This window comes from Schistocerca americana, chromosome 1 (genome assembly GCF_021461395.2).
Source record: "Schistocerca americana isolate TAMUIC-IGC-003095 chromosome 1, iqSchAmer2.1, whole genome shotgun sequence".
In the NCBI taxonomy this organism is placed as follows: domain Eukaryota; kingdom Metazoa; phylum Arthropoda; class Insecta; order Orthoptera; family Acrididae; genus Schistocerca; species Schistocerca americana.
The window spans coordinates 933690620-933704127 of NC_060119.1; the positions used below are offsets into that span (position 1 = coordinate 933690620).

At 38.3% G+C, this 13508-nt stretch overlaps 1 protein-coding gene across 1 annotated transcript in view; it reads right to left on the reverse strand.

Annotated features, from left to right (window-relative positions):
• Window positions 1–749: 749 nt before the first annotated feature.
• LOC124615424 (pre-piRNA 3'-exonuclease trimmer-like) overlaps window positions 750–13508 on the reverse strand; it is a 203156-nt gene continuing 190397 nt past the window's right edge. Inside the window, exon 12 of the mRNA XM_047143303.1 lies at window positions 750–2640. Coding sequence (XP_046999259.1) covers window positions 2568–2640 — 73 coding nt within the window. The 3' untranslated portion in view covers window positions 750–2567. The remainder of the gene's footprint in view (window positions 2641–13508) is intronic.

Consider the following 13508-nt stretch of genomic DNA (forward strand, 5'->3'; position numbering starts at 1 on the left):
CTTTTGTTTTATTTCAGCCTCTGGGGAACCTGTTGGTTGACATCAGTATAGCTGCAAAGAGATCCTTAGAGGATAAAGTCATTTGGTTCCAAAGGAATCCCACCAGTCCCACGCCCTCTTCTCCATTTTGTTTCTTCCACACTGAAACCTCAACATTTATTTTACATTTCATCTAACTTTTTTGCAGTTTGTTTCCTGCACAGTTCTTGGGGGGATGGGGATGGGGCAGGGGGGGGGGGAGGGGGGGACAAAAACAGTCGTGAAGAAACTCCCATAAGCAATCAGTGTTAAAATGAGCAAACTTCAGGTACATTTTCTGAAGAAACTGGTAGAGACAAAGACCCGAAACTCTTACAGAATATAGATGAAACACCATCCTCAAATCGTATAAAAACTGGTTACTGTGTTTTACAGATGTTACAAGTAATGCTTTTCTTTGTTCCAACAGAAAAATATTATAGATATTTTCAACCACCTTGAAGCTTGTAAATTTATTCTTGGTATCATTCCAGGTCCCTTTTTTTATCTGATTAATCATTACTCTATTAACTAGAGAGACTGAAAGTTTGATGTCCATCAGTCCTAGTTTCTAAAGAAAGTGTACCAGAATATAAAAAAATGTGGCTTTGAAGAATAATCTGTTTAATTTGCTTGGCAATAGAGTGAAGTGTTATCCTACTGGCAAATAAAAAAAAAATTAATTTTTTGTGTGTGTGTGTGTGTGTGCGCGCGCGCGCGCGCGCATTATGAACATAAAAAGGAATAAATGTGTTTTCAGAATAAATTAACCATCGAGCGGGCGCACCTGTGTATAAAAGTGCATCAACCAAAAATAAAATGATTTTGTGCGATTCAAGTTTTGTTTCACAACTGTAAACCTATACCTATTCCTTCAGTATTGTTTCAGGTAACACAGTGATAAATTGTGTTGCCCTACGTCCAAGTGAGCAGCAGTAATATAAGACACAAAGCGAGCTGGGCAAGAAAAAATTTACGATCAGTTCAAAAAAATGACCCCAGTTGCGAACTAGCAACATAATCCTACATTGAGGCAGTTGTCTACAAGATAGTTAGTGATCAAATAAGCAGCTGACTGAGATCTGATGCAACTGCACTGTTTACTGCTTCGTATGTGTCATTACTTTGTCTTTTAACACCTGTCCCTGGCAACAGAGAGTTATAGTGAAAATTTATTTCATTACTGTTTAAAAAACAGTAGTTTAGCTCATATTATGTAAGTTTATTTCCTCCTTATTTAAATAAACTAAGATTAAACTGTGATTTTGATCATACATGACTTACCTTGGTAACATAAGGAAAGCTATTCTTTGCATGTGTACAATGTGCGCTGCGTGCCCTCTCGTTTTATGAAAAACAGCACGCCCACTCAAGGGTTAAAAACATGAGCCTTTTGATGTCCTCCGTAAAAAATCTGATTCCTCCCCCCTCCCTTGACAAAATCCTGGCTACATCCTTACACACACACACACACACACACACACACACACACACAAAGTAAGTCTCTGCCCCAATATAAATTCTCTGAACAAAAATTTAACCACTGTCTTTGGTTTATGCGGGTGTTTGTGTTGTGACAAAGTTTGTCCAGTGCTTCATATTTAATGTTACTGGAAAACATACATTATGTTCTCCACAGTAAAGTATGCACTAGAAATAAACCAACAGATGCTAATAACTGTTAAGTTGATCTCGCCATATTCAGTGCTTCATTTTTATATTTTGCCACAGCTGCATGACTCCCCACAAGGCTCCAAACATTCCAGCAATTCATCACCAAATAGTAAATATATACCATCTGGAGGTGAATTGCTAGGCAATTTGAAACCAGTCATGGTAAATAAAAATTAAAGAAATACAAAAGGTGATGGGTTGCAGTTATTTACGGAAACCTTTAAATGATTGGTTATGTTTTGTTGGACACCTACTGGAGACAAAGGAAAGAAAGCTACCTGAGAGAGTTTTGAACACGATAATAAATAATGACTAGTGATCAGGAACTTACAGTCAATATTTCTACTCCTCTTGCCAGCCAAATATTGCTAATAAACGTTTCATGCACCACTATGACTAGAATCAGCTTACCTCTGAGCCGAGCACCACCACACAGCCATGCATTAGTGACCTCAGCTACAATGCACGTACAAAAGCAAGTGACCTGATATCATAAAATCTGAAGCAGCAAACTGCTAGGAGAAATATTTTTAGAAAGGAAACTTCAGCGGATGCCCTCCACAATGAAACTAAATTGGAATGGAATTTCAAATGACCAGGACCAATATTGTTCTTATCCTACAAAAATACAGTGATGTAAAAATAGGTACCTATTTTTTTAAAGTAAAATAAGTAATAAGAAGTACAGCTAAAAAACAAAAGGGGCTGGAAACAGGCTACATTATTACAAGACTTACAAATAAATTTCTAGTCTGCAATTGCACATATTGTGCTGCTCTGTTCAAAAATAAAAATGTGACTGCATCCAGTTTACACATTTTGTGGAAACATTTGCTACCCAAGGTGCAAATCTACACAATACAAGAGTTATGGTTTTATCTGTTACGAAGAATTGCATGTCTTGTGATAAACCATGCTGCTGTCATACTTGTGGAAGCTGCACATATCCTGCAAAAACAAAATGGTTTCAATACTGGGAATACAACATCATCAAACAGAGAATATCACTGCAAATGAATTCAATGGCGTAACACAACAAACACAGAATGGCAAACAGACTTTTTGCTAGATACTCTCCAACATTAAATGTTAACTATAAAATGCAATAGTCAGCCATTCTGTATGATAGATTAAGTAAACTACTGTAACTGCCTTCCAAGGAAGAAGGGGAGAGTATATTAGATTATTAATTCTACCCGATTGCTTTATAGTTTCCTCCCTCAACATGTGTTGGAAAAATCACTGTTTTTGATGAGCATACCCAAAACGAAGTTTGTATATTCAAAAGAGTAATTATTGACAATCCTTCAAGTTACATCATGCTGTAGCAAAATTGAAAGTTAACCTCAAATATTAGTTATTCTCCTTGTCTAAAACTTTCATAGTAATGTTGATGCTTACCATCATCAGGTACTTCAGCTCAGAATGATATCTTTGTTACAAGGGTAATCCCAAAAGTAAGGTCACCTATTTTTTTTATAAGTACATAGACCTGTTTTTTCTACAATGGTTTACATCAGTTTTCAGCTTGAACATTTAGCTATTTTTCAACATAATCACCATTTCTGTCAACGCATTTTTGTAGACGCTGTGGCAGTTTTTGTATGCCCATGTCATACCAGCTTGCCGCCATGCTGTTCAGAAAGTTATGAACTTCTTCTTTCACCTCGTCGTCGGAGCTGAGCTGAATCACTTTCCAACTAAATGTTATTTTAACTTAGGGAACAGGTGATTGTCACTGGGCACCAAGTCAGGACTATAGGGTGGGTGGGCAATTATGTTCCACTGAAACTGTTGCAGGAGAGCAACAGTTTGCCAAGCGATGTTTGGGCGAGCGTTGTCATGGAGGAATATGTATGCCCTTGCTCAACATTCCTCTTCTCCCATTCTGAATTGCCAATTTGAGGTTTTTCAGAGTCTCGCAGTACCTGTCAGTGTTAATTGCGGTCCCAGTGGGCATAAAGTCGACCAACAATACCCCTTTCCGACCCCAAAGAACGGTTGTCATGACTTTACCGGCAGACTGTGTGTGTTTGAATTTCCGCGGCTTTGGCGAAGAAGGATACCATCACTGGCATGATTGCAGCTTGGTCTTAGCTGTAAAGTGGTATAACCAGTTTTCGTCACCTGTGACAACTGAGTCGAGGAAGTTGTTCTGTTCGACCGCATGGCGGTGAAGAAATGCGCGGGAAGCATCAACTCGTTGCTGCATGTGGTCCTCAGTCAGCAAGCGTGGCACCCATCTTGTGCATGCCTTCCGGTAGTTCAATGTTTCCATTAAAATTCTGTGAGCGGTGCTTCGGGAAATCTCAGGAACCAATCTGCAGAGATCATCCAGAGTGATCCGCCGACCTTCACACATGCTTTGCTCAACCTTCCACACTGTCTCCTCAGAAATTGACTGTCTCCTGCTCCTTTGTTCGTTGTGAATTTCGCTACGACCAGCTGCAAACCCTCTACATCACTTACGAACATTTTTGACATTGAAGCACAACTCACCATACACTTCCATCAGTTGGCGATGGGTTTCAATCAGTGCAGTGCCCTTTGTATTCAAAAACCTAATAACACCGCGCAATTTGCACTTGGTGGTAACGTCCAATGGGAGCTCCATTCTCAACGGCTGCCAAGCCAAGAATGAGCGCCTCAGCACGGTGTGTGCATGTTTACACACAGCCCGTGATGCACTCTTCACAACAGTGTGACCAACTGCCACACAGAGTTCTGTACTCATAAAAAATAGGAGACCTTACTTTTGGGATTACCCTTGCACATACTGTCAAGAAGGGCAATATGATTTAGCTAGCAACAATTGTTAACAACCTACAGTACTTTACCAATAGAATTAACGAAAATTAAAATACAAATGTACTTTGGTAAACCTGCTACCCGAACAACAGTATTTATACTTTTGGGATATTTCAGTAGTGCCTGTCACAAAATGAGTAAATGATTGTAACCACATAATCTGTTAACAATTTAATGTAATTCTCTCTGCAAACAATTTAATGTAATTCTCTCTGAAAATTCACTAGGCTGTGTAATGAATATGAACTAGGATTGACATATTTTTAATGTATCCAGTAAAATAATATTGTTACTTAGTTGTACCTTTTGAGTCATCAGTCTTCTGATGTAGCCCACCATGAGTTTCTCTGATATGCCAACTTCTTCATCTCAAATAGCATTCGCACCCTACATCCTTAATTATTTGTTTGATATATTCCAATTTCTGCCTTCCTCTGCAGTTTTTACCCTCTACAGCTCCCTCTAGTAACATGGAAGTTAGTCCATGATGTCTTAACACATGGATCATCCTCTCCCTTCTTCCTGTCAATGTTTTCCGTGTGTTGCTTTCTTGTTGATTCCCTTATCATTCCACCTAATTTTCAACATTCTCCTGTAGCACCACATCTAAAATGTTCCAATTCTCTTCTGATCTGGTTTCCTGCAGTCCACGATTCACTACCATAGAATGCTGTGCTCCAAACAAACATTTTTAGAAATTTCTTCCTCAAATTAAGGCCTACATTTGATGCCAGTAGGCTTCTTTTGGTCTGTAATGCCCTCTTTGCCAGTGCTAGTCTGCTTTTTATGTCCTCCTTGCATTGTCCACCATCAGTTATTTTGCTTCGAAGGCACCAGAATTCCTTATCTTTGTCTACTTTGTGATCACCAGTTTTCATGTTAAGTTTCTCACAACTGTCATTTCTGCTACTTCTCATTACTTTTGTCTTTCTTCGGTTTTCTCTCAATCCATATTCTATACTCATCAGACTGTTCATTCAATTCAACAGATATGGTAATTCTACTTGATCTTCACTGAGGACAGGAATGCTATTGGCAAATCTTACCACTGATATCCTTTTGCTCTGAATTTTAACCCTCTCTTGAAGCTTCCAATCATTTCCGTCATCGCTTTTTCGATACACAGCTTGAACAGCAGTGGCAAAAGAGCATCTTGCCCCCTTTTTAATCCAAACACTTCATTCTTGATCTTCCAGTTCTATTGTTCCCTCTTTGTTCTTGTACACATTGTTTATTACTTGTCTTTCCCTATAGATTACTCCTATTTTTCTCAATAACAAAAGTTCCTGGATGGAGCAATATGTAAAAAGTGTGCAGGTAGGGAGTGGGGTCACTAGAGGGGGAGCACAGAGTTGTAGCACAGAACTATTTAGTGTGTTGAACAGGGGGTGTTTAACAACAGAGGAGCCGGTGTGTTTTTTGAAGGCACTTACTATAGACAAGAAGGAAGTAGAGAAATATAAGGAATAAAGAATGGACAACAAGTTGCAGATAAGTGAGAAGGGACAGTAAGAAAGGTAGAAGTGTTGGAAAGGAATCACGCTGAATCAGCAATGTGTAACAATAATGGACATTACATACTGTTCCCATTTTTATCAGAATTTTGAACATCTTGCACAATTTTACACTGCTAAACGCTTTTTCCATGTACACAAATCCTGTCAAAGTGTCTTGATTTTTCTTCAGTCTTGCTTCCCATTACCAAGAGCAATGTTAGAACTGTCTCTCTGGAGTCTTTACCTTTCCTAAAGCCAAACAGATTGTCTTGTACCAGTTTCTCAGTTTTCTTTCCATTGTTCTGTACATTAATATTGTCAGCAACTTGGATGCACGAGCTGTTAAACTGATTGTGTGATAGTTCCACACTTATATGCTCTTGCTCATCTTCAGAATAGTGTGGAACACATTTTTCGGAAAGTTTGATGGTATGTCACCAGTTTAATAGATTTACACACCAATTTAAATAGTCATTTGGTTGTCACTTCCCCTAATGATTTTAGAAATTCTGACAGAATGTTATCTATCCCTTCTGCCATCTTTAAATTCTGATTCCAATACTGAATCCCCTATCTTTTCCATATCAATTCCAATTTCTTCTTCTACGTCATCAGACCATTCCTCTCCCTCATAGAGCCTTCAAAGCATTCTTTCCACATAGCTTATCTCTCCTTTATGTGTAACAGTGAAATTCCCATTGCAGTCTTAAAGTTTCTGCCCTTGTTTTTAATTCCACTGAGTGTTATTTTGACTTTTCTATAAATGAGTCACGCCTTCCAACAATCATTTCTTTTTCACCTTTATTCACATTTTTCCTGCAGCCGTTGGCTGCCCTGCTTTTCCTATTTATTTAATTCCTGAGTGATTTATAGTGCTCTTTTCCTGTCTTTCTCTGAACATTTTTGTGTATTCCTCCTTCAATGATTAATGTAATTACTTCATGTTACCCATGGTTTCTTCACAGTTACCTTCTGTGTTATCCATGTTTCTCTCTCTCTCTCTCTCTCTCTCTCTCTCCCCACCCCACCCCCACCCCCACCCCACAGTATCCACATCTTCAGCAAACTTCAAATGCTCATCAGTAATCCTCAGTATTTCAGTAGCCCACTTCCTTGCACACTGAGTTTCTGTTCTCCATGTTAGATTTCACTAATTTAAAACAAATCAACATACCGTCATTGTACCAGACAGCCTCGCAGTTCCATATTGTAGCCAATTATGCGCTGAAATGTGGTCAAGGTATTGTTCGCATGCCTGCAATGTATTTGTTCCTTTAGAGTCAGTTACTTATTATTTGCAGCCACTCAGTAAGGAAACCATGATTCATTAATATGTCCACATGGTCTTAGTCTTAATCACAGCTTAAACAAATTTGTTTCTCTGGTAACAGCTAATAGAGGCTTTGCACTGCCTGAGTGCTAAGTTGTTCAATTACACAAGTTGGGCCACTGGTCCTTCATGGAAGCCATAACATGCTCCAAATGGGTTGTGGACTCTTGCAAGCAGTCTAGTACTAGCATATTACACTAATATCATGCACTATACCAAAGTGAAAGTAATTTAAAATTAGGTTTTATTTATCAAAAAGATTCAGTTTTTAAATATGAACACTTGTCCATGGAAAATTTGAACACTTGTCCATGGAAGACTGAGTACAATGTTTATGGATATAAAGAATCAAAATTCAAAATGACATGTTAAGTTGCAGACAGGCACAATAAGCATTCCAGTTCTAGATGCTGGAGTTAGTGGTCGTATGTGCATCAGGTGTGCTCACTTGTGTGTATGATTGGTGTGTGTCTCTTTTTTACTGATGAAGGCTGTGTCCAAGAGCTTTAACTAAGTGTCTTTTAATTGTGCCCATATGCAACTTAATGTGTCTTCTTTACAGTAAGTAGCAATCTGTCTTTCCCTTACATCAAATATTCCTACCTGGAGTTTCCATTGCTTGACAATTCAAAATGAGTTTCTCAAGCACATCAAGCACTTAGATAACACTGCTACAGGTAATGCAGACTATATTGCTGGTTTCAACATACTGCACACCCTACTTGGAAGCTATTAAATAATCAACTTATTAACTGATTGGAACTGATGTGTTGTAACCTAATACTCACAATCAATAGTTTAGCCCATCGCCAGTATGAGCACTTGCAGCTGACATGACTTACCTACAGCTGACGTACAGCTCTATGTAATTTATCTTTTAATCTAGAAAAATAACTTAAAGTCTGCTGGTATAAATGAGATATCCTCAGGCTTTAGAAAAGAGTTAACTCCATCCAGAAGTGATATCCTGATAGAGATCTCCAATATTGCTGCCATTTGATTTATGAGCATAAGGCATGCACCAAGACATAATTCTCTCTGTGGAGTTTTTAGTGGGGAAGGGTTGGCACTATTTGTTTCATTTAGCACTACAGCCACAACTTTTCTTCTAATTTCAAACCATTTTTCTTCTTTTTTTAATCTCAAACTGTTTTTGTGCTTTTGCATTTCTATTGGTTCCCTGTACATTCTAGCATAGCAATTATTAGATCTTGCTAAACCTACATTGCCAGAGAAATTAATATGGTGGTTTCCCAGTCCTATCTGCTACTGCTGATTTAGCCATCTTGCCCAGAAACAACTGCTCTTGTGTTCCTTGGTTGGGTTTTAATGCTTCCTTACGTAGTTCCTATGTATACTTGGCCACAAGTGCATAGGACTTTATACAGTCCAGCTGTGGCAAGCAACACTTCTTAAAATATTAGTAGATCAAGTTCCACAGTACCTGTGGAACAACCTCGTTCATTTAAGAATGGTCTTCAGAAGAAACAGCTATTCTGACAAAGAGATAAATAGTGTGCTACATCCTAAAAGTTACCGAGCTTCTAAAGAAAAAGAACCAATTAAAGGGAAAGTTTGCCTTCCATTTGTTAAAAATATCAAAGACTGCATCAGCAGAGTACTCAGGAAACACTTACTGATACCAACAACAAAGCTGCATGAACAACAAGAAAGCTGCACGAATATTTGAACACTGCTAAGGATCAAAACCCACTGCTTACCATGGAAAGAGTAAACCCAATCCCATGCACTTGCAGCCAAGCATACATAGAAGCAAACACAACCACCTACCTCAAGAAACTCAAGAGCAATTGTGACCTGGGCAAGATGGATAAATCAGCAGTAACAAATCATGCAATATGACTGGGAAACCACCAAATTCACTTCTCTGTAGTACAGAGAGGCTATAGACATTCAAAAGCACACAAACAATTTCAACAGAAAAGAAAAAAAAACTGAAAATAGACAGGTTGTGGTTCTAGTGCTAAATAAAACAAACTGCCCCTACTCTCCCCCACTACAAGCTCCATAGCATACGTCAAGCAGAAAATTACGCCTCGCACCACTGGCGTTGGGCCCATAAATAAAATATCAGCAATGTCACAAATGTAGGCCATGAAAGTCTGCAGAATTCTCCAATGTTGTACTGAACCTCGAATACTCAATAAGCAAAGTCATCCCTATTTTTAATAACAAAGAGTGGCCCAGCCAAAGGTTAACTACTGTTTTTTCTGTCAAATACAGTGAAGGAATCACGGACCACTGAATTCACATCAATATCCAGGTCTCTGCCAGTATGATTTCATAAGAAATGGAATAACGTACGCCATCTTCCCTATCTACCAATTCATTGATAAATTTTGAGAAATAGCTATACACTGCTCATTAAGACAAACACTTCCACAGAATTGGGAATATCTTAATAACATTATTAAAACCCTGTTCTTCATGATGCATTTAGCCACAGCCAGTGATGTACTTGGCCATATATGCAGCGCACCATAACTATCACAGAGTATATTTCTTGACAGACTGTAATATGCTATTGCCTTTACAAGAAACATAGTGAAACACATATTAGTAAATGCCAAACAGTCTCAATGCATACCTTCTTCTCAAAATTATGGGGAAAGATTATGTACACTAGAATGATAACACGCCTATCCCGAAGCTAGATAGATAGTGTCTTCCCACAGAACAAATCATTTTTCAATTCAAATACCAGAGTACATGGAACTAAAATGATGAAATATTAAACATCATCATATGTTTTCATCGTGCGAACAATGTCGAATTTTGTACCAGAAAGTGATGATTTGCGGAAAGCATTGATTTTTTGTTTTCATTTGAAAAAAAGTGCTGCAGAGTCGCATCGAATGCTTGTTGAGGCATATGGTGATCATGCTCTATCAGAAGCAACAAGCAAAAGATGGTTTCAATGGTCCAGAAATAATGATTTTGATGTAAGAAATGAAGAACGTGGAAGACCACTAAAAAAGTTCCAAGACGCCAAATTGCAAGCAATATTGGATGAAGATGATACTTTGAGTCAGAAGCAAATGGCAGCAATGCTAAATGTTGCATAACAAACAATTTCTGACCATCTGAAAACTACGGGAAAGATTCAAAAGTGTGGAAAATGGGGGCACATACATTGAATGAAAGACAGATGGAAAACCGAAAAACCATTTGTCAAATTTTGCTTCAAAGACATGAAAGAAAATCAATTTTGCACCGAATTGTTACTGGTGATGAAAAATGGATTTATTCTAAGAATCCTAAACGGAAAAAATCATGGGTTAATCAGGGACAACCATCAACATCGACTGCAAAACCACATCGATTCGGCAAGAAGAAAATGCTCTGTGTTTGATGGGATCAGAAAGGTGTGGTGTATCATGAGCTTCTAAAACCTGGTGAAACTGTGAATACTAATAGCTACAGACAACAAATAATCAATTTCAACTATGCATTGATCGAAAAAAAGACCAGAATGGGCCAGAAGACATGGCAAAGTAATTTTTTAACACGACAATGCTCCTGCACACAAAGCAAAACTGGTTCAGGATACAATCAAAACACTTGGCTGGGAGCTGCTACCCCACCCACCGTATTCACCAGACTTGGCCCCTTCCGACTACCATTCGTTTTCATCAACGGGACACGCATTGGCTGAGGAACACTTCGATTCCTATGAAGAAGTCGAAAATTGGGTGTCTGATTGGTTTGCTTCAAAAGATGAACATTTCTATTGGCGTGGTGTCCACAAATTGCCAGAAAAGTGGTCAAAATGTATAGAAAGCAATGGTCAGTACTTTGAATAAAATGTTTTTACTTTTCAATTCAAAATTAGTGTTTCATTTTCACAAAAAAATGCTCATTTCATACCGGTACACCTGTGACAAAAGTCATTGGATACCTCCTAATACCATGTCAGACCTCCTTTTGCCCTGATTAGTGCAGAAAAACAACATGGCATGGACTCAACAAGTCATTGGAAGATCGCTACAGAAATACTGAACCATGGTGTCTCTATAGCTGTCCACAATTGGGTAAGTGTTGCTAGTGCAAGACTTTCTGCACAAACTAATCTCTCGATTATGTCCCATAAATGTTCAAAGGGATTCATGTTGGGGGACCAACCTGGGTGGCCAAATCATTCACTCAAATCATCCAGAATGTTCTTCAAAACAATCACGAACAACTGTGGCTTGGTGACCCAGGCACAATGTCATCCATAAAACTCCATTGTTGTCTGGGAACAATAAGTCCATGGATGGCTGCAAATTGTTTCCAAGTAGCCGAACATAACCATTTCAAGTCAATGATTGTTTCACAAGAATCAGAGGACCCAGTCCATTCCATGTAAACACAGTCCACACCATTATGGAGGCACCACTAATGTGCACAGTGCCTTGTTGACAATTTGGGTTCAAGGCTTCATGAGGTCTGCACCACACTCTGACCCCTCCATCAGCTCTCAGGTCTCATCTGACCTAGTCACAGTTTTTCAGTCATTTAGGCTCCAACCAATACAGTCACCAGCCCAGTAGAGGTGCTGCAGATGAGGTAGTACTGTTAGCAAAGGCACTCGCACTGATCGTCTGCTGCCGTGGCCCATTAACACCAAATGCTGCTGCACTGTCATGACAGATACGTATGTAATGCATCCCACATTGATTTCTGTGGTTATTTCATGCAGTGCTGTTTATCTGTTAGCACCAACAACTTTGTGCAGATGCCGCTGCTCAGTCATTAAGTGAAGGCAGTCTGTCTTTGCTTCATCCATGGTGAGAGGCAATGCCTGAAATTTTGTATTCTCAGCACATTCTTGACACTGTGGATCTTGGAATAACAAATTTTGTAACGATTTTCGAAATGGAATGTCCCATGCATCTAGCTTTAACAACCATTCCACATTCAAAATCTGTTAATTCGTGTTGTGCGGACATAATCACATTGGAACCTTTTCAAAGGATGCGTCTGAGTGTAAATGACAGTTTCACCAATACATGTTCAGCCATGTGTACGCGATACTATCGCCATCTGTATATGTGGATATCACTATCCCATGACTTTTGTCATCTCAGTGTATGTAGTCTCCTAGAAAAGATCAAATATTAGGATATCCACAACATTCCCCCATAAGACATTTTCATTCTAGCTAACCAAAAGAATGCAGAGTTTATACCCTTTAATTTTTTCTTTGATCCACTAACAGAAGATGTTTCATGTCATTAGTCGTTATTTTTTACCACTGTCAAACATCAGAGCAATTCAAAGCAGCAAGAGATGGACATTTATTATTTTTATTCATTCTTCATCATTACAGCCTATTATCAATGGAGGCCAATACCAGTTAACAATATAAAACATTTTCTGCTGTTACGTCAACAAAAATATTGAATGCACAAATAAAAACTCAGTAATTATCTTCATAGTAAAATGTCATTTTCTTCCAAACATGCAGAGAAAGATATAAGAAACTCAGAGATGCACATAACGAGGTTGCATCTTCAAAGTGGGAAATAATTACTACAGATGTATCACCGCAATCAATAATGGGCCCATTCCTGTTATTTTTATGTATAAGTGATAAGACATCACAAATGCAAGCAGCTGAAATAGTTTACTTCGCTAATGATGCACATACTATAATCAAACCTAATGGAGTTTCAACACTTGACAATATAAATAAAATCTCTTCAAATTTATAAACTGGTTCTCTTTATAAATGGACTGTACCTGAGATGACTCTCTATGACTCCTGCAATGAGTCTCACCACACAGCTAGAAGTAATTCATAAGGGAAAAAACCAATAAATGAATCAGAACATCCTAAATTCTTGGATTTTTTAATATCAGTACGAACCAGAACTAGAAGTCAAATTTCATTGGCCTTCTTAAATGACTAAGCTCTGCAACTTTTGCAGGAAAAAGGCCAAGGAAAGTTGACTTACTTTACCTATTTTTACTTTCCAATGCCTTAAAGTATCATATTCAGGGGCATTTTTTTCATTGAGAAAGAATGTGTTCTTTGGACTTCATTTGGTGTCTACTCAAGAACCTCTACTGAACAGTTCTTTAAACAATTGATATAATTACTACAGCCTCATGATTGTCCACAATGATCAAGAAAGCATGAAAAATTTATTCTCTAACCTCATTCATATCAATACATA